The sequence below is a fragment of the Aphelocoma coerulescens genome, chromosome 2, assembly GCF_041296385.1.
Source record: "Aphelocoma coerulescens isolate FSJ_1873_10779 chromosome 2, UR_Acoe_1.0, whole genome shotgun sequence".
Taxonomy (NCBI): domain Eukaryota; kingdom Metazoa; phylum Chordata; class Aves; order Passeriformes; family Corvidae; genus Aphelocoma; species Aphelocoma coerulescens.
In genome coordinates, this window is record NC_091015.1 from 73,836,762 (window position 1) to 73,858,018 (window position 21,257).

At 38.2% G+C, this 21,257-nt stretch overlaps 1 protein-coding gene across 5 annotated transcripts in view; it reads left to right on the top strand.

The window, feature by feature from the left end:
- KIF13A (kinesin family member 13A) overlaps positions 1 to 21,257 on the top strand; it is a 104,654-nt gene that overhangs the window by 32,378 nt on the left and 51,019 nt on the right. For all 5 annotated transcript variants that reach the window (XM_069008025.1, XM_069008020.1, XM_069008022.1 and 2 more), the window contains exons 3-4: positions 7,790 to 7,802; positions 13,844 to 13,904. In XM_069008025.1, the coding sequence (XP_068864126.1) occupies positions 7,790 to 7,802; positions 13,844 to 13,904 (74 nt within the window). The remainder of the gene's footprint in view (positions 1 to 7,789; positions 7,803 to 13,843; positions 13,905 to 21,257) is intronic.

The window sequence follows — 21,257 nt, forward strand, 5'->3', positions numbered from 1 at the left end:
CATTTAATAGTCGTGTCAATACAAACACTTTGTAGGATGAAACAAAAACCAGTAATTTGTGAGTTTTGCTGAATCTCAGACAATTTTTTCATACTGCAGTTGTTTGAAGAATGCTAACATAGATTGGCAGAGCTGTGTGAAAGGATGAAGTGTCAAACCCAGTTAGCATCTCTCTTGAAATCTCATTAGTAAAATAAAGTAGATGACAATTGAATGATAGTTTTCCCTGTTATGATAAAGGAATGTGACAGTGAAACCTGAGGGTTCTTGTCTGTAGTCCAGTCAGAATACATGGTCAGGACTGGTGCACATGCAGTATCTTTTAAAAAATATCCTTGTCCTGATTGAGTATGAAAAAAATGCTTATCTTGCAGCAAAAAGAGTGGGTTTTTTTCCTTTTTTTTCCATTTGTTGAGGAAAGTAAGGTGTTACAACCAAAGTTCAGATCCAGTTACTTGATTTACACCTCTGCTTTAGTTCTTTCTGGTACAGTCTTTCCACTGACAAGAGATCTTCTGTCTTCAGCCTTGTCAGTGAAGCTGTTAATGGCTCTGGTTATGTCCTTTCAGCAAATTGTAATGCCTGAGTTTTGAACCAGCAAACTAACAAAGTTAAATTTAATTTATGAAATGCTGTGTTGCTTATCAAATTTCCTTCTCATGCTCTTGGAAGTGATCTATCTTGGATTAAATACTGTATATAGTGATAAAATAGCAGTATATTTTTCCAAAGCTTTGAGCACTACCTCCACCAGGGGTGTGTATCTTCACTGGTGTTTTGATGGTTCTTACAAGCAGCACTTCTGAAGGAATGTTAAAGGAGTAGTAGTGTTGAAAGGGAACATTTTCCATTGACATGGGAAACTCAGGATGTAGTTATAGCTGTGAGTAGCTAACTCCAGTGATGGGTTGGGTGTGAGAGTCCCCATAAAGTTTGTGCAGAGTTGAAATGCCGGTTAATACTCGGGGTGTTTTCTCCTCAAGGGCACTGATAATAAATGCAACAGGATAAGAATAAGAGGTGCTGCTCATTAATATATTCACCTATTCAATAATAGGTGCATATTCATCACATTCAGGCTAAGAATCATTCACTGGAGACTGCCCTTAAGGGCTAGTAGATCTTGGGTTCTGAGCTCAGATTTTTTTCCCCCTCCCTCATTTCCTTGATTACTTAAACCTGATTAGGTGGTAAAAATCTACTCATTTAGATTCTTGCACATTCTATTTTTTGAAAAGGAGGGGAAAAGAATTGCTTTTAAAAGGTACAGGACTACTTGCTAATGCACCTGGGAATATTAGGTAGACTTTCATTCCTTTGCATTTTTGTCATGAGGCTATAGCTGGATGTTAGTAAGAACAAGCTTGATATCCTTGTGATTGTAGTTATGTTATACTTGTAATTGGTGTAGCAGGTTTTCATTACGATAACTAGAGTCTTGGATAAGTTTTGAATTAGTATGATTAAAGACTTGGGGAAAACAGATCATTTAACTTGGGTTCTAGATGGAGTCTCAGCAGGATTGCATTAAAGCTCTTGAATCTCAGAGCAGAGTGAAAATTTTAGTTAGTGTTTGCCTTTTCAGTAAAGCTAAAATTAACTGAAATGGGTTTTAAAAACCCCAGTTTACTTTATGTGGAAGAGTATTCAGGTTTTAGTTTTTTAGTGAGTTTTCTAGCAGAGTAATAAATTAATCTTTCTGCTGGTGGATGGTGACTGCTCTCCTAAGCCAGTTGCTGTGTGTGAAGTGCTGTTGCATGTAGGGCAGGTATCAGTCCTCTTTCAGGCTGTCAACAGAAGTTGTTTTTACATGACATCAAGGCTTCTGTGTAAAAATTAGAAACACTTGAACTTCACATCAACAAATTGTTGGCATTGGAATAATAATGCCTTGGGCAGTAAAAATATTCAGAATTTGGGAGTGAAGGTAAGTTAGCAGCATGATGTTCCTGGACAGCTGTCACTTTGTCTTCCATCTTGTAAATGTCAGAATATAATGCCTTCCACTTAATTTAATGAGCTTTGGTTAGTTTCATTCCTGTAGTGACTGAACTTCAGTGGAACCCTGTTATGGTGAAATAGCCAGGCGTCTTTGTTTCTTTAGTGCCATGGAAATCACTCTGCTACTGTAATGTCTTGTTTTGTTTAACTTGCACTGCAGTATTTGTCATTCTGATTTCAGTGTCTGACTTTTCTCTGTTTGCATGTGGTAGGTTTCCATAAAGCGTGTGGGAACAACTTATTATTAGAGTATGCATCTGTTTCTCATGGTGCTTCTGATTATGATCAGCTACCACCTTATTATGCAGGCACTTGCTCAAATTGCTTTACTTGTTAAAATGTTTGGGGTTTTTTGCTGTTCTTCAAAGGATTATTTTGTCTATAGAACAGGCTTTTGCTGGGTAGGAGGATTAATCAGGGCATGTGCTGCTCACCTTATGCAAGCATATAAAATAACTAATTATTTCTATTTGGGTATGTATGTGTGCTCACACAGTATATAAAGTAACTCTTCCAGGAATCCCAGTATTCAATCATGATGCCAGCTTCATTAATCAGCTGTACAGGAGATAACCTAGACAAGCACAGAGGTGGAATGTTGTTCCCTTTGAGGGCATTGTCCCTGCCATTTACTCTACTCTGTGTTTAGAAAATTCATGGGAGAAATGGGCAAATAAATGTCCTTTTTCGGGTTTCTTTGTAGAGAAAGTGGTCTACTACCAACAGCTTGCGGTGTATAATCACCTGAAACTGCTGCTGTGGCAGACTGTGATCTTTATCTAGGTAGTTTAGTACAGTGTTCATCAATAATATAAAGCCAGGCTTTTTAAGGTGCTTGGTATCAAGCCGGCAGGTAACAGCCTGCAGTGATAAACCAGGAGCCAAAGAAGGGTCTTAGAGCTGCATGACCTTACTGTGAAAGATAGGAGAAACACAATCTCTCTGCTTCTTCATAATTTACACTGTTTGCAGTTAGGAGTGCTGAGTGCTTGCTGTCTCTCTTGTTGCCACTCTGGAAGCTGCACACTCGTGGATAAACAAACAGTGCAGTTACTTCTGTCCTGGATAGTGAGGCACACTCCGTATGATGGTCCTTCCACAGGTTTGCTCCCTTGCACTCTGCCTTTGAGTGAGGCAAGTGCATGCTGCTGGTGACATGCTTAGCCTGAGCTGTAAGGCAGCTGGATTTTAAAAAACTAAACCAAATTTAAACCCACTCAAAAATACTATAATATTTGTTTTGAACAGCTGGTCTTTAGACTCCAGAGATGCTGGAGCAGTGAAATTTAAGAAATACTATTTTTATCAGGATGATCTTTGCAATTTGACCATCTCTGTGCTTACAGAGGAAAGACTGTTTTAGCTGATGAATTGAAAAAAACTTGAAGACTTTTCTCCATTTTCTTGTATATTAATAGTTGCTTGTAATAATTCTTTTGACCAGTGACCCTGAAGAGTACATCAATGACTATGTAACCACTGAATGTAAGCAATTAAATATTTGGGAAGTCAGTGAGTACCATGAATTTGCTGTGGTTGCACATGTGATGAGAGCAAAAAGTTTTTCAAACTCAGTGTCTTAGACCTTGACTTTTGGTGTAGTCATCTTACAAGAGCTGCAGAGTCATCTGGTTCATTCATTCATAGATACTATATGTGGTTATTTAAAATAGCTGGTTATGGTTGCTTCATCTTGATTAACTAATGTGAGAAAAAAAGAAAAGAAAAAGAAAGATAAAAAACCCCCAAATACTTTCCAAAAAGTGAAATAATTATAGTATAATTGTGACCTACTTGGCTTTTTAAAACAGTTGAATTGGAGATAAATTGGGCTGTGTGGATGTTCCAAAGAATCTAAGACCTATTTCTCAGAGACGCTTTGTTCCTTTGTCTCCTTTAATGTGGAGTACCTGGTTTTACACCTACCTTCTCATTTTAAAATGTACCTTGTCCCTACTGAGGGTGACTTTCTTAACTAGGGGTTGGGGGTGGGTGGGGTGATGAAGCTTCATTATATGAAATGGAGAGAAAAAATAATTCTTTCAAGGTTTTTTTGATGTATGAAATGTCTTTCCTTCTGGTGGGAGCAACATTTGGTTGGGAATGCTGACAACACTCACTAAGGAACAAAAAAGGTCTTGTTTTGAAAGTTACCAAGTCTTTAAGGTAACAATATAGCATATTTCTGGATGCTCGTAGTGCAAGGGTGTCTTCTGTTGCTTCCTGTTGCATGGGATTAGTTTTCTAATCAGAATATGCAATGTCATCTTGTATCAACTTTTTGTGTGACAAAAGGAGAATCCTAGAGAGAATGTAGATAGTTAAAAAAAACTAAGAAAGAACCTTTGCTGCTGTTAAATTACTAGCAAAATGCACTCCTCTCATGGTGTGCTGTCACAGGCAATGGGTTGAGGTGCTAGAGAGAAAATGTGAGTGCAGTCAGGAAGATTTCTCATTCATGTGCTGACACAGAGCATGAGAACTGACATTTTGTGAGTCATTTCTCTGGACAAATGTGGGAAAGATTGAGTTCAGTTTCAGCAAGAGATAACAGAAAAAAAGAATTGACATTAGCACAAACCTTTCTGTAACCTATCTTTCTTTATCTAGCTTAAAGTTTGAGGTAGCTAAGCACTCTGAGATCTTGATGTGTGTTAGCCAAGCAGGGCAGGAGAGGCTTAGTACTGTTGTGAAACAAAAAGCCTGAGTAGATACCCACAGCAGACACACTGTTCAGCACAGTTAAAAAATCATTCTAGTGATACTTTACTAAAGTCATGATGGCTTAAGGACAAAGGCAGGAGGAAGTCCAGAAATTCAGTGGACTTTGTGGTCATGAAATTCATACTTTTCCTCTGACCTGTGAGAATATTTTTCAGACTCTTGGTGTTATTTGCTTGGGTTTTGAATTCCAGGCATGTGAAAAAAAGTCAGTCTTCTGTCTGATTATACAGATTGAAGATGCCCATCAGCTTAAACCAAAATCCTCTATTGTGTAGATGCATTTCAAGGTTAGGTAACTTTGATAATTTCCTGAAGTGTATGCCAGCTGTCTGCTTCAGAGGAGATTTTGTTGTCACTCAAAAGGCATACCTGTATCTTCTCATTGACACCATGCATGACTAGACATGGAATAAATATTTTAGTTGTTGTATCTCTGATCTGTTGTCCATATGTGTGTTGTGTGTGTGTCCCTGCCTCTCCAGCCCCAGCTATGACACTGAATGACCACATCTGTATGGTCACTGTTTGCTAAAAGTTGAGACAACTTCAATTATCTATGAAGCTGAAAACTGCTGGTTTCTGGAAATGCAAAGAAGTAAGAAAGCACGTATTAAAAAAAGGCAGCAAAGCAAACAAAAAAAAAGTATGTAAAATTTGGTTAGGCTAATGCAGGCTTTTATAGCACATCTTTAAGCTGCCACAGATGTGATTTCTGGTAAACTGTAAACAATTCTTTAGTTATTAGTTTGAGTCCTTTGATTGAAGTATTTTGGAGTGTTTCCATCTGAATCACTGCCAGAATGATGGTTACACTGAGTTGATTAGCTGGAATATCCAAATAGCTTCAAAATCTATCCTGTGAGTTAATATAGCTGATTTATTCCAGAGGCCTTTGATCATGTTGATGCGGAGTTGCTGGGAGTTGCTGAAGTTGGTATTAAGAGTTTGGAGCAGTTGGATGTGACATATGGTAGGAAGCTGCAGCTCCTTGTGCTTTGAAATCCCAGAGATCAGTGATGCTGCTGGGAAGCTCTGCCATCCACCAGGGGTTTAAACAGTGACTATTACACTTTTCTTGAAACAGACATCAAAGTAAAGTTAGAGGAGACTTCCAGAAGGTAGTGGCTTACACTGCTTAAGTAAATGTCTTAAGAATTATGTGTCAAACCATTTTTTTACTTCAGTGGTGTTCTGTACCTTTTTCCATTTAGGGCTTATAAGAACGATCTCAGGAAGAAAAAGCAGTTGATAAGCTTTCTGTTGGACTTTACTTCCAAGTAAACTGTTTAGGACTTCTGCTGAACCTGTACAGCAGTCTCTCAGGAATTCTCTAGTAAAGCTGATATAATCCTGAATTATTTTTCAAGGTATGAGTGTATTTAAAAGCTTTCCAAAAAAACTTGGATGACTTCTTTCAATAGCAACTTCTCTTGGAAGTTTAGAGGTGGTGCCGGGACTCTTGTCTAGACAAGCTGATAACATTGTAATTGCATCACATCTGAAAATGGATTAAAATGGTAATATTCAGGGTAGAGCTAAATGTATTTTTCAATTAGATAAGTGCATTCTGCACAAGTTCTGAACCACCTGTTCATGAGCTAGCCATGGACAGAGCTGTGTAGTCACCACTAATGAAAGGGTAAAGCTGCAGCAAGTGGTTTGGCTGGAAGGCAAATGATGTTTGCATTACACCAGTCCTGTGTCCCAGCTCTGTAACTTCTGTTTCAGGCAGATGTGTCATCTGAGGTCCGAACTGAGAGTAGGCAGAAAAGATTGCATAAGATGTGTTTGTGGATTTGCATCCCTTCAGAATTTTTTGCTGAGCCCTTGTATTGTGGGTTGCTAAGAAAACTGCTCAAAGTGTTTTGTGTTTTCCCTGCCCTTCTCCCAAGTTGGTGGGGTTGGTGTGTACACGCTGGTGAATGAAAGCATGGCTTGGTCCCTGGTGTTTCTGCTCTGAGAGTGTAGCCTCTTTATATCTTTGAATTTTGTGTAATGCATGTATTGCTAAACTTTTCATCCGTATCTTATCTTATATACCATACTGCATTCTCTGCTTGTCTTGTTGTTTGCCTGTAGACCTTTCTCATTGTGTTTTTCCTCTTCATCCACATTTTCTTTCCTTCATCCATGCTTTTTTGATGTGAAGAGCAAGTGGAAATTTCTTCTTTCAATATATAATTTAAACACGTGCCTAAGGTTGTAGCTTTGAGGAATGGCCTAAGTCAGTCTAGTTCTGCACTGTGTGTTCACCTCCTCTCTTGCATTGGCATCAGCGCGCACAGGGCTGCATAGTGAGACAGGGCAGCGATCTCGCTTGAAACCAATCCCACCAGAAAAACCCAAGTTGATTTAATTTATAATGTGGCCACATGCCTCCCAGCAAAAGCATAAAAGCATTTAAGGACAATTTGAAGTACTCTGAGCTGGTGTCTTTAGACTGGGGGTTTGTCATCCCTGTACTATTTCTGATAGTTGGAGTTTGGTGTGAAGGGTGATGGTGTTTTTTCATTGGTTTCTTATGTGCTGTGTGGGCTTTTTGTGGCTGGGGAGAACACAGCCTACACAGGTTTCTTTTTCTTCCTTCTATAATCTCTGCAAGAAACATTTGCTTGACTCTTGCCTTGGACATGCTTGTGTAGCACTGCTGAAGTCAATGGGGCTTCATCCTGGCACCTTGGTCTGCCAATTTGCGGGCTTGGTTTATTAGCCACCAGAGACGGGCTGTGTTTCATCTTTCATGACAAAACAGATACTTGTCTTCCTTCTGGAATGCAGTTCTGTTAGATTTTTATATTTACAAAGAATCTGATGCTTTCCTTTTCATTTGGTACTGTATTAGTAATTAAATAATTATTGGTTAAAAATATGTGGTGTGTCATTTAAATATCTTCTGATATGATTACTCTTAAATACATTGTGAATTTAAAAAGTTCAGATTGTAGTAATGACATACACTGACTTTGTTTCTTTTTTTTTTTTTTTATTTGATCCCTTCTCTTTATGTGAATGGTGTATTCATGCTTCTCATCACCATTGCTGGGTTTTTTTGCCAATGATCCAGAAAACCACCTAAGGTAAGTATTTTGTCTCTTTTTACATTTTTATCTGCTTGAAAATACTGACCAGTGCAGCAGTATTGGGCATATTGCTGTAGTATGTGATCAAAACAGCTTTGATAAAGGAAAACATATTAAAAAAAAAAATCTGTTCTTCAGACTTCCAAGTTAAAAGCTTCATAATTTCGGAAGAATGTATTTTAATCCAACTGACGTGCAGGAAGGCAGATGGCTTGTTAAAGCTGTGACCAGGACAAGCCGAAATTTTAATGCAGTCGTAAAACCATTTGGAAGACTGAATAAGTGTTGTGTGTAAAACATTTCATTACAACAGTTCTGCTTAAAAGCTAAAACACAGTTTTTAAAAGGCGACAAAAAACACCAAGTAATAAATAAACCATTTTTGTTTGCACTTGACGATAGCCAGGAATTACTAATTAGTGTAAAAGTTGACAAAGTGCACCATAATTCACTTGGTAATGACTGTCTCTGTTTGTAGTGCAGAGGAAGGGTGGGAGACCAAGTGATATGTACCTATTGGGACATTTAATGAAGTTCTTCTGTCAGTTGATATACTTAATAAAAGAGAGTTTGATCGTTGTTAAACATTTTTGTATAAGGAGGAAAACCCTCCTTCTTTCTGTTGTTGTAATTCCACCAAAAAAAAAGGTTTTTACAAGGGCCCTCATTTCCTGTAGTACATCATTTGTGTTCCATTATAGGCAGATAAAGTTATTCTGGGCATTATGTAAAAGCTTATGTATGGCCTTTATTTCCTTGATAAAACCAGAACAGCTGCATGCTTGTGCGTAAATGTCACATTATTGTTAGGTATAGTTGGATGGTCATTAATATCCTTAAGCTATTGTGCTGAAATTTATGATGTTATGTGAAATGTTTATCAGATTGAGACAGAAGAAGGTTAGCATCATCAGTGGAAAATAGGCATTGCTGGGTTTGTAAAGATGTGATATGACATTTCTTGATTTATACAGTTTTTTTAGGGTACTGCACACAGTTGATTTTCAAATTAAAAGTTTTTAAATAAAGTTTGTAAATATTGGAAGTCTCTTTATCTTTAGTGTGCTAGTTTATCATCAGTCATGGATAAATTGTTTTCCCAATTCAACTTGGTAGCTCAGAAGCTGTGATAGGAAAATTTGTATAAGGATATTAGGGTGCTGTTTTGCTATTTCTACAAACATCGCATTTAAGTGTAATTTTGCAACAAAGGTAAAACCGTTGTTCTGAGCTGAGATCTGTGAGCTGTGTCCCCAGGTCCGTCCCTTTGGATTTTTTCTCCCTACTTCTTCAGCCCTGTTGTACGTCTTGTGTTTGTCATACAGTGACCAACTTTTTTTTTTTTTCAGTTCTTTAATTGCTTCCACTTACATTAAACTTACTGGTGTAGACTCTGTCTGCCATTTCCTTGTGTATGTCCTTTATTACTTATCTCCTTCAGCAGTTGTAAGAGGGATGTAGGAACAGCTGCCTGGTGAATGAAATCTTCTCCTCCTCAGTTCTCCCTTCCTTTTCTTTTTAGCAACCAGGTAGCCCCATAAGTCACCCAACCTGTCAGACTGACTGCTTCTCAATGAAAGCAAATTGTGGTTAATTGGCCATCTCTTGATCAGATGGAAATGGCTATTAAACATGGGCTATACATTTGCAACATTTTATAGCTGCAGAGACAATGTCTTAGGGATTATGTTCAATCTGGGTAATGCATGCTAAATGCTGGAAGCCCCAGACTCTGCCTGGCTTATATTGAGGATTAGACTTCAAAAGAATAATGAATGTGAAATTAAACTCCTTTTTAAACTAATTATGTAATTTGGCTTGAACTGGCAAGCAGTTAATATTGGATATGGTACTCATTACCTGTAACTTGCATACATAAACCCTTAAAATTTTTAATTCTTCAAGTCACTGATTAGGAACCTTAATGAAAACAAGTTCTGCAGGATGTTTTGCCTTTTAAAATGTGAACACCCCTTTGGCTGTCTTTTCAGATTCTGTGAGATATTACTGCAGTAGCAGGCACAATGGCTCCTGTAGTTTAAAATCTAATTAAAATCTGCAATTTCATTTTAAAGCCACAGGTACAGATGAATTTGAGACAAAACTCTAGATTTTTCACTGATGTATGAGATGGATGCATGGGCCTGCATCCCAGTTTGCCTTGTTGAAGAAGCCATAACCTCCAGCTGTCTCCTTAGCAGAATAACCAGCTGCTCTCCTAAACTGCTGCAGGTGTTTGCTGAAGCCATCAAAGCCTCATACCTTTTGTTTTTCTTAAATGTTGTGCTTACCAGAACAAATATTTTGTACAATTTCTAATAGTTGCTAACACTCCAAGTATAGTTCCCTGTAACCTAGAAATGGCATACTTAACATTTTGTAATGTGCACACTTACAATGACTCTGGATACAGTAGTACCAGGATCCAACAGTTCCCAGCTAGTTCTTTCTCATAAATTTCCATTTTTATATAATTGTCCTGAATGTACCCAGTTCATCCCTTCATTCAAAATCTTTGGTTTATAACCTTCTGCCTTAGTGTGGCAGGTTTCTGGCAGCTTCCTTTTATCTAGCTTTTTCTTTTAGATGCTAGGATGAAGTATGAGATATAGAATCTGGCAGAAAATAAGAAAATTTTAAGGCTTGTTTAATTCCCTCTGTTGTTTAAAAGCCCAGAACATTATTAATGAGAGTTAAGAATACTATTACACACCTTCCAAAATGTAGTTAAAAGCTAAGTAACATAGGATGCTTGAAGTTTAAAAAGTTGTGTTTGTGTCACAGATATCTCTGTTCAAATACATTTCAGTAGTTTTGATATAGTTGGTAGATACAGCTTTGGTACAAGTTGGTAAAGATTTTTGCTAAAAGGGCATTTTCAGTGCCTGGTAATGCCCACTTTGAATATTGGCCATTGAGTTTGAGACTTGAACATTAACAGAACTTCTCATGGCTTTGATATTCATATTTACAGGGGGGTTAATACCTTCTTCAGAAAACTGGATTCTGGGGAGAAAAAATTAATAAGAAAAAATAATTATTCTGCACACTTCTATCAGAAAAAAAGAGTAATACCCACCACTTCTGTTTTAAGGAATAATAATCAGTGAAGAGAGGAGAAAGAAGGGAGCACATTAAATAATACTTAGAATACTTAGTTTTTTCTTCATGGCATAGGTTCTGTGTCTTGACCCCAAGTATGCTTCCATGCTCAACTTGGGATTGCTTGTCCTGCCGTTCCTGCACTGGGCATCAGAAAAATATAAAATAGTTACCTTTTTTGTCATCTTTTCTGTACAAGGGTTACTCTTTTGGTAGGATACTGGCCTACAGATATTACCCATAAAGTGCCTTCCTGATGTACATGTTGAAGAGCCTTGCTGATTGGGACCATGTATCTTGCTCCTGTGTGCCTTATTTTTACTCTGTTAATTCCTGCGTTTGCAATCTGTTTTCCCAAAGGTCTCAGTTGTCCATACAATTCTTTTGCTTGGGTGAATCCTTAATGTATGGTGGCTGGGAATGTTCAAGGTTGCTACTTTGTCATCACTAATCAAAGAAACGTTTAATTGTTCACCTGCCTGTTCTAATGGAAAGGGGAGTTTTGCTGCAGCTGCCCTGCATGTTTTGCAGGTAGTGCATGCCCCAGCAGTTTCTGCCTTTTTGCCTGACACTTTCTTTTTGAAGTAATCTTGTTACTTCTGTTAGAAGGATTTGGCAATTTTTCAGAACAGATTTTATAAATAGACCAAATCCATGCTCTGGCTTTTTATGTTTAGTATGAAAACAAACTAAAATGCTATATTTACATTCGTTTTATCTTGAGACAGAATTTTTCTCTTCCTATTGCATAATCATTTTTGACCTTTTGAAAACCAGTCTGACCAATTTTTACCATTTAAAAAATATCCCAATAAAATCTGCTTTTCTAAGAGAAACACTTGGCTGCAAGCACATATTTTAGTTTTAAGAGTGTCTTTGCAAGAACAGTGTTTAAATTAGAAGTCCTTAAATGATCGTGTCATCATTTTCTGTGTTAACCTAGGGGAAAAAGTGTAGGACAATAGATTAAATTGGCCTACAGTACTGCTGTATTGACATTTAAGTCATTATGCATGAGCATGTATAGCTGGGTAACCTTTTTAAATGGTCTATGTGATCCACTGCAGGTAACAGTTTTATGGGGAGAAGAATGGGCAGTTTTGGATCCTTACAGAAGGGTGTGGGGATTTTTTTTGTGATTTAATTGCTTACCATTGGAGCATTGGAGAGACTAGGTATTGTTACCAAGTCCCCTGAGGAAAATCTCCATACAATTGGAATATGAGAAGAGAAACCATAGTTCTTGGACTACAGAAGTTAGGAAAAGGGTTAGTTTTCTTACTGATGACATGGTTTTATGCCTATATTTGATGATCAAATGCACAAAAGGTAACTTAAAATGCTCCCTGCTTATGTGAACGTCTGAAGACGAGGTGAAGTAACTGCTGCATTTTACTTGCAGTTCAGTGGCCAAACGACATCTTTGACTCAGTCACATCAGGGAACATCCTGATCCATGATAATGTCTGATTCTATTTGTGCTGCAGTGACTCAGGCCTCCCTGTTAAATTACTGTTATGAGTTTGTTTTTTCTTCAGAAGGGAATTCCAGAACTCTTCAGTCTTACGGACTAAGTGTTGTCTCAGTATTAAGTCTTCTCTCAGGCCATTTCATGTGTTTTGAATTAAGCTGGAGGAAAGGGAAGGAGGTGAGGTTACTGTGCTAACCTGATGTTACCTTCTGGAATATTTTCAGCAATAGACATCTTGGGAAGGGTTAGATTACAACATATCAGTAGATTACATTGTGTAGCAACTCTGAATAGCAGGGACTTCAAGATGTTCTTCATCCCCAAAAGCCAAAAGAAAATGATCCGTCTTCTGTCCTTACCTCAGGATTTGTCTCTAGGCAATTTACATGTTTTGGCTATCAGAGCCCGTGGCTCTTGCCCTACACTGACATGCATGCTTTGTCTCACAAAGGAGATTACCTGTTGGATGACCAGGCAAAGAAAATCTTGACCCAGGCAAAGTTTTATTAAAAAGGTGGTTTGAGATTTTCCCCACCTCTTGTGCTCCCCCCAAAAAACCCAAACCAAATAACAAAACCAGAATCTATGCTGTTAACTAATCCAGAGTCAGTTTATCATGGCAAAATGTGGAAAATACACTGCAGCTTAAGCTGTGTTTGTAGCAATCTAAAGCTGTAAAAAACTAATGTTAAATACCTCAAATGTGCAGGAAAAGAAACTTAGATCAAATCTCAATGTGTTAAGTGGTTTTACAGGACACTGTTCCAGATTTGCAAGCCCTCTGAGCACAATATTGAATCTCATTCAATTTCTACCTCACTGGAACTCTTGACTGAAGTGATCTTAAGTCTTTTCATTAAGAGCAAGCTCTGATAGCTTGTTTCTCTAATAGGACTATGTCTTCTATTTGTAGTGTCCAAGCTTCCTCTACTGAGATGCAGTACTGTGCTCTTAGTTTAGGCAGGTAGTCTAATACTATTTATTTGCTCCTTAAGGCAAATGTAGACAGTAGATAGTAATGCTCTTCACTGAGTATCAGAAGTCCATCCCATGTGGATGGACTTTTCTGTGCGTTTGTGCTGATGTCTGCTAAATAGTCATCTGACCCAATTCTGTATACTGGGTCCTTGGGGTGCTGTTTGGTTACTCTTGGCAGAAACATTTGTCAGTGCCTAGAGAGGTGTGGCATTAATTATTAGGTTTTGTCTGTGTTTTGAAATCTGTATTAGGGGATAGAGTAAGGAGTAATCTGTATAGTGTGTCATACAGATAGAAGTATTGAGCTTTTTAACTCTCAGGATTACACAAAAATGTTCCTGCTGGTGAAGCCTTTTTACAGTCTTGATTTAGGATCTGCAGAAATAGTAGAGCCTAGCTGCAATTACACTGTCATGGATATGTACTGCTTTAAAAGAAATGTCTTGTAGCTGGAGTTCCTAATTTGTCTTTTTATGTGCTTCTACAGGTGTTTGCCTTTGATCACTGCTTCTGGTCCATGGATGAATCAAACACCACAAAATATGCAGGTAGACTATTTTCTATACATTGGACAGTGTAAAGAATTTGAGAACATATGGGAGTTTGGGCCTTTGTTTTGTAGAGTTGGTTTGGGGTTGGGTTTTTTTTTTTTTGGTATTTTGCACTGTGATGCTCAAGTGACTTCTTCACAGAGGCAGACTTACACTTTTGCGAGGATTGAGTCATCTGAGTGCTAGCCCCTCAGCTGAGAAGGAATGCAAGTTTTAGGGTGCCTGGGACACTGTTCAGGAGGGATGCTTCTACATCTAAGCCGTAGTGTTCTTTTTTTTATTACCTGGAAGAGCCTTTTGTGATTGTTGCTGTCCCTTAAAATTTCATTTCTGCAGCAGCAATTACTTCTGACTGATGCTAGTGATGAACATGTGTGTTTTTAGTGCTCTGCATCTCTGTGCATGAAAGGGGAATAAAGCGTGTTCTCCTCAGATGGTGTGGTTGTCTCAGGTCTTTCAAGTGATTCATAGTCTGACTGTTCAGATCCCTAATGTGTTTTGAGTGATCAGCTTTGTGACTCCTTCCTCCCAAAAGCTGGATAATCCACGCAAGAGCGTAATCCTAGCAGTTTTCTCATAACTGGATTTGTCTATTAGTATATTGATATTTTATAAGAGGACTTGTTTTGGTAGAGAGAGCTCTGAGCACTGGGATTTCATGACTGTGGTCCATGGAAAGGAAAAAACCCCAAGCATTGTTTAGATATTCATATTATGAAGTTTTATGGCCCATAAGAAATCTTGAAGGATAATAGGGTTCATTACCTCAAAGTTTGAGATCAGTGGTCTCATAAATGAACTGCCATATACGTGTGTTAAAATATATCCCTGACTACTGTAGCCTCTGGTATGAAATGCCAAACCTTGAGGATTGCACTTGGTCATAGATTCTGCTATATTTCTTAATTGCCTGAGCAAAGAGAGGCTACTTCAGGAAAAGAAGTTTTTCACTGGTTCAGCTTTCAAGAGCTGTGTTTGCACTGAACAGATGCGCTGCACAGTATTTTTAGTTCAGTCTGGAAGAGCCTTTGGAACCCACAGCACCTTGTTATGTGCCTGCACAGCCCTGTTTCCTTTAAAAGGAAGGAGGTGATGGTGTGCACCCATATCTTCACCCCGTGTGCCTCCAGTGTGCCACGTGGGAGTTATGCCTGTTGGGTACAGCGTGGCACTAGCCCACTGGCAGAGAAGGGATAGATCTGAGAAACACTCCTAACCTGTTAAACTTGTTTTTGTCTCAGTTGAACCCATCTCCAGGTGAATTCAGTGGGGCTCTAGATGTATTTATTTTTCATTTGAGTCAAAGCTAGATCTCCCTAGCATGTTTCAGAAGTTGTAATTGGATTTGTCTTATCTGAGAACTGAAGTTTTGTTATCTGTATGTAGATTACCCTCTTGTTGGATTGGTTTCTAGAAAACTGTGCCTTGCATCTCTTCCATTTTCTTACTGGCCAGAAAGTTATGAGGTGTTTTTTGCCTGTTACAGTTAATATTCCTGCCTGGGAAAAAAGAAAATCAAAACTGCTTTTTATGTTGGCTTTGGGTTTTTTTGTTGTTTTGCTGTGGGGGGAGGGGGAGTGAGGGTGGGAGGTGGGGAAGGTTGTGTTGTTTGCTGGGGTTTTTTTTCTTGATGGAAGGCTGTGTGGGAGGCTTTGGTGGTGCTTTTCTTTTCAGAAATATGCTAAGAATGTGAGCTTAAAGAGTTGCATACAAAAAACAATGGTTTCACTGATTTTGTTGTTGTTGTGTTTGTTGTATGGTCTTGAAGCTATCCTGTGGCTGCCAGCCCTTACCTTTTAGAACATAATGAATTTGATACAATATCAAAATAAAAGTAATTGAAAACCAAACCCAAAGTGTTTAAGGCTTAAGTTACTGGGTTGTTGGCTTGTTCACCTGCTTGGGCATGAGCTGATACTTCCTGTACAATTTCTTGGTTTAGGTCTGACAAACCAAATGCTGATATGGCAATATTTCATTTTTTATATATTATTAAGACTCCTCAAGTCTGTTTCGCAGCTTGGCCTCAATGACTGTGCTTTTTTGTTAAGAAAAAAAGAAATTATGTTAACTGGATTTGGTTGGGATTTCTGATAGCTTCTTTGCCTCATGGAACAAACCTCCATTGTCTTAGGCACCTTGCAAATATACATCTTGTCTTACATCCAGAGACTGTTAATTCTGTAACAGTCTTTGGTATAATCTTAGAGTCCAAACAAGCCATCTGGCCACCTGACCTTTTGAGCTAAACTGGTATCTTGTGGATGCTGGACTACAGAAGGAATCCTGATCTGGAAGCTAGGTGCATTAAACGCTCCTTGCCCAAAGTACCTTTCTGTGGATGTGTAAGTTTAATGTCACTGGCAAGGGCTGGGATTAGTTGCAGAATTAAAAGGAAACACGTGTAAAGCTTGAAAGCTAAGTCCAGAGTGCTCGAAAATGTAAGCTGTGTATGAGCTTTAGGCTGAAGTAAAATTCTTAAAAAAGGCATGTGCGACAAATTTAGTTTCTTGAAAAACCCTTTTACCTGTATCACAGAAATACAGTGGAAGATGATACAGTGAAAGGTTTAACAAGTACTAGGCTACCCTATCAGTCGTTGCTCTCTGTGCAAAATCAAAATGTGCTCATCTGGCATTGTGTTGAATAGATAGATAGTTGTGTATCACACTGTATTAAAGATTTTGCTGATTGATGGATGGGACATGAGAACACACAGAATGGTGGGCACCACAGGCAACATATGTGGATAGCTCTTCCTTGTTATTTTTTTAAATGACCACAAACCCAAAGTTTGTCCACTCCTGGAAATGCACATTTGTTACAGGATCTTTAAAACTATCACACATGATCAGACTGGCTTTATTTCTCACTTTATTGATTAATCTATGGTACTACCATCACTTACTAGTACTGTTCACTGAAAAGCGAGATTCCTGTTTGGATAAACTTAATTCTCAGGCTCTGGGGGTGCAGGGCTGACCCTGAAATGGTATTTAGCCATCTCTTTCTTTTGTGAGAGATCTTCACCTTATCTGGCTGAACATCAAGGCTTATTTTCTTCATACTAATTTTCTTTCTGTACTCAAGTTCAGGAAGTACCTACCTTATCTTTCCAGGACTTGAAAACCTAGGTATACTGTTGCTGTTGGCAGCAGAATTGCTTTTTTACCAATTTTTTTTCTGTTGAAATGGAAACTGCATTTTAAAACTCTAAATGATCCAGTGATATCACCAACAGAAATAGTTAAGGAAACCTTTGTGTGACAAAAAACTTCTAGAATCTTTGAAACTGTCCTTGCAAGACTATCTCTCATAAAGACAGCAGGGTGTCTGGAGTACAGAAGAGAAGTAAACTCTTCACAAGACTTTGTGGAACTGGTGCTCTGATCTCTGTCCCCCAAGATGAGGGGGCTCTTAACAACTTGATATCCTGTGTTAGAGCCCTGTCCAACCTGTCCTGGAACACTTCCAGGAACGGGGCCTCCACAGCTTCTCTGGGCCACCCGTGCCAGTGCCTCGTCTCCCTCATAGTAAATAATTTTTTCCATGTATCCCATCTAAGCCTACACTCTTTCAGTGTGGGAGGCTTTTTGTTTGTTTGTTTTTTTGCACTGAATATTGATGCTGTGCATTTCTGAACAGTTTGTGTCTGTGTCATTCCAAGCAAGGAATGGCTTGTGCTGATCATCACATGGTAGCTTCTGCACCTTTTTTCTGATGATTTTTTTTTTTGAAAGACATAGTTGGGTGTTTGGTGAAAATATGGATCTCTTATTGGAAGGGGGTGGAAAAGAAGTCAATGAAGTAGTTTTTGAGGAGTGAGGGGAATTTGGTTGTAGGACAGAATGAGTTTGCCTTGATCTGAAAGAGGGATGAGCTTTGTCTATAGGTTGCAGTAGAGGTGTTTTGAGAATAAGCAAAACAGCTTATTACCATCTCTTCTTGACTTGAATGGGTGAAGAGTCAGTTCATGGCAAAAGGACACACCTGCTTGCCTTGAAAAGCTCACAGAGACAAATAACTGCTCAGCATTTTGGTGAAGAGGAGGATATTGAGAAATTCTCAAAGGTGAGAACAAAGAATTCTTTTTACAAGCCTGGACAACAGTAAGAGCCTATTGAAGTGGATTTTTAAAAGGAAGACAAGAAACCCTTCAGTTTGGGAAGGATTCAGGAGATGGCATAAATAACTACTGCTGCACTTAAGCAGGTCCATTCCTGGGACCCCAGACTGTATCAACTTGCCCGTGGATTTTTCATAAACTCCCTAACCTGCATCATGTTTGGCCTGAAATCTCAGTTGTGTGTTTCTACAGCCTATGTTGTCCTGAAAGGCCATACACCTGACTTTGAGCTAAGCTGTAATTTTATAGGAAATATGTATGCTGACTGCAGCACTTTCTTTTTTAAAAGGAAGCAAACCAGGCAATTGGCTTAAAGAACTCTACCCTTCTACCCTCATGAGAGATAGTGAGTTGTGGATTTTGAGCAGACACAGGTGTCTTGTCTATTTGTAGTTTTGACTTAACATTGAAGCTGTTCCTGGTCTGCAAGAAGAATTCACCAGACTTTGCTTCCCTTTCCTCAAAAGGATGAGCAGGGAGGAGATCCTGGCCTGTGAGAACTGGTAGCTCATTTACTTACCTGTGGCACCCTGGCAGCCTTGGGCATGCTGTCTCCAACCTGCCCCTGTTCTGAGCAGAAGGTGGGAGAGAGGATGGATGTTTCTGGCCTTTAATTGCCTCTGTAAGATGCTGTGTTGTCTTAGCCAGCTGGAAGATTGGGAATTCCAATCTTAATAAGGGTTACTGTAAGGGGAAATCCTCCTGTTAAGCAAATTTATTTCTTTTTAAATTTCTCCCATTTGATGAAAATTAAGTAATAAGTAAAAACCCCTGCTTACCTCTTGAAATGCCAGACATCTGTGGAAGAAAAGAAAAAGTATGAATTGCAGGCAGTACTGATTTATTTAGCAAAACAGAAATGCAGCAGTGTAGGCACTGGATCTGCATTATTTCTTTTGACTGTAAGTGCATATGGACATAATTCTGTATAATACAGAGTTTGTAATCAGTTTGCAGACCCACTAATAAAATTCATGGGGGAAGCAGTGAGGTTTCTTAATGAAAAATAGAAAAATATCATGGATGATATACTGCTACCCTCAGTGCCCTGCATTTGCAAATTAATAAAATATCCATAATTGAAGTTCAACATTTTGTGTTCTTTTCTGCGAGTGCACTTAAAACCAAATCTTATTTTATCCCATGATCATTTAACTGATTACTGTGAACAGCACTCTTTAATGACCCATTTGTCCATGTTGGTATTGCTGAAGCTCTTAAAGATGTAATAAAAATATCATTTTAGAGTTACATAGGAGTGTCTGATTGATTTTCTGTTTGTGATGACAGTTTGAAAGTTATGTATTTCCTGAAAAATAAAACCGACTTTGCTGGTGAGATTAAAGTGGATTCCTTCCTCGATATTTAGCAGTAGAAGAATCTGTAGGTCATCCTATGGTCATTATTACCATGCACAGTTCTAATACACTTTGGTATTTGCTTTTTTTCCTTATGAAACATGGAAGAGGTTACTGGTTTATTGCTTGTCAGAAGCGGGTGATAGAAGTTTTTTCCTCTTCTGACAAATGGTTTTATCCTATGCTCAAAATCACTTTGTAATGTATATGTATTATAAGATTTATACTCATCTTCAGTCTTTGCTTGTTTTTATGTTCATGCTCAGCAAGCAAGATAGTAAGTGGCTCCCTCAGGAGCTGGTTAGAAAGCAAATTTTTGTTTATTCTAGATTCTTGGTAAAATCTTCTGCTGATACATTTCATTCATCAGTAGTTGAACATTCTCTATTTCCAGCTTGTTGAACAGTGCTCTCTCAGCATAGCTACTATAAAATGACCAAATGACCCCTTGTTGAATGAGAAGTGCCTGAATGTGCATGGTGAAGGAAATCAAGTTACTCCAGAATACAGCAGATTTTCCTCTGGTTTTAGTTCCTATATTTAGCATTTCTGAGCTATGTTAATCCAAGTCCAGTGACACTTTGGAATTTTAGAAATTCAGCTAGAAAGATACACAAAGACCATTTGATAGTGCATCACTGCACTTGTTTTTTCCTTACAGGAGAAAAGAAATTAGGTTCTAATTAAAGGAAAATAAAAGTAATGTACTTTTTTGTCCTGTTTACATGCCTGTAAAACATTCTGCAGTCATTCCAGAGGTGGTTCTGCAGGAATTTTCTGGGCTACAGAATGTAGATGTTCTCATAAATAATTGTGTAGCTAGAATATTTTTGATGCCAGTATATGCCATTTTGAGACTACAGAAGTCACTGCTGCATCCAGTGTAAGAAATAATTTCTCCTAACTGACAATTGCTGAAACTCCCATACCAAGATGAGAGACGCAGCTGATCACAGCTGTTCAGAAAGTCACCAGGCAGAGAATGTAAGTTTTAAACCATACACAAGGTGTACAAATCCTGTCCTTAGCTCTTTTTGTTTTGGGTGTACATACAGCTGGTGTAATTGTCTGATCAGAACTCAAAGCATACAACACATTGACCCTCTTTGTGTTATACAAATTCTGGACTTTCCTATTAAAAAACCCAAACAAAATCAACTACTATGACTATTTTCATCTGCTACATCTGAAAGATTGAAGTGCATCTAAAATCTGCCTGCTCAGGGAGACAATTTTCAGACTACAAAATTCTGTGTCTGACATATCAAATTTTATGGATTTGGCAGAATATGTCCTCAAACAGCTCTGTTGAAGTCTCACAGCCTCCTAATATGCGTTTTCTCCCTGTATGTCATTGGAATGCTTTTATCTTGGATCCAACATCACCTTGCCACAGGGTAAATTGTAATAGCTAATGGTGAAACTTGAGGCCAGTTCCCAAGAGAACAGCTACTTGTATTCCTGTGTGCCCCTAATGTCCCAGTCACCAATGGGTTTAATTGAAATTTTGTAACAGAATTCTTTTGGGTATAGGTTGTGATTAAATAATGCATATTAATTGCAGAAACTACACTGAAATAATAAAAAATTAGACATCCATGTTATTTTCTAAGCATTCAACTTATATGACAACTTCTGAAGAACTGCTCCCTTCACAAGATAGTCAGCAATATATTTAAACACGGGCAGCTGTTACACTACGATCAGGCAATAGTTTTAGTCTTAACACTGTTGTACATGATGAATGTGCTCATTCATCAGTGCTCTCATTAGTAAAAAATAATGTGCAAGCCTTTTTCATTCTTGTTTTCAGTCAGTTTTATTATGTTATACAATTTAAAATAAACAAAATTAATTACTTTCTAG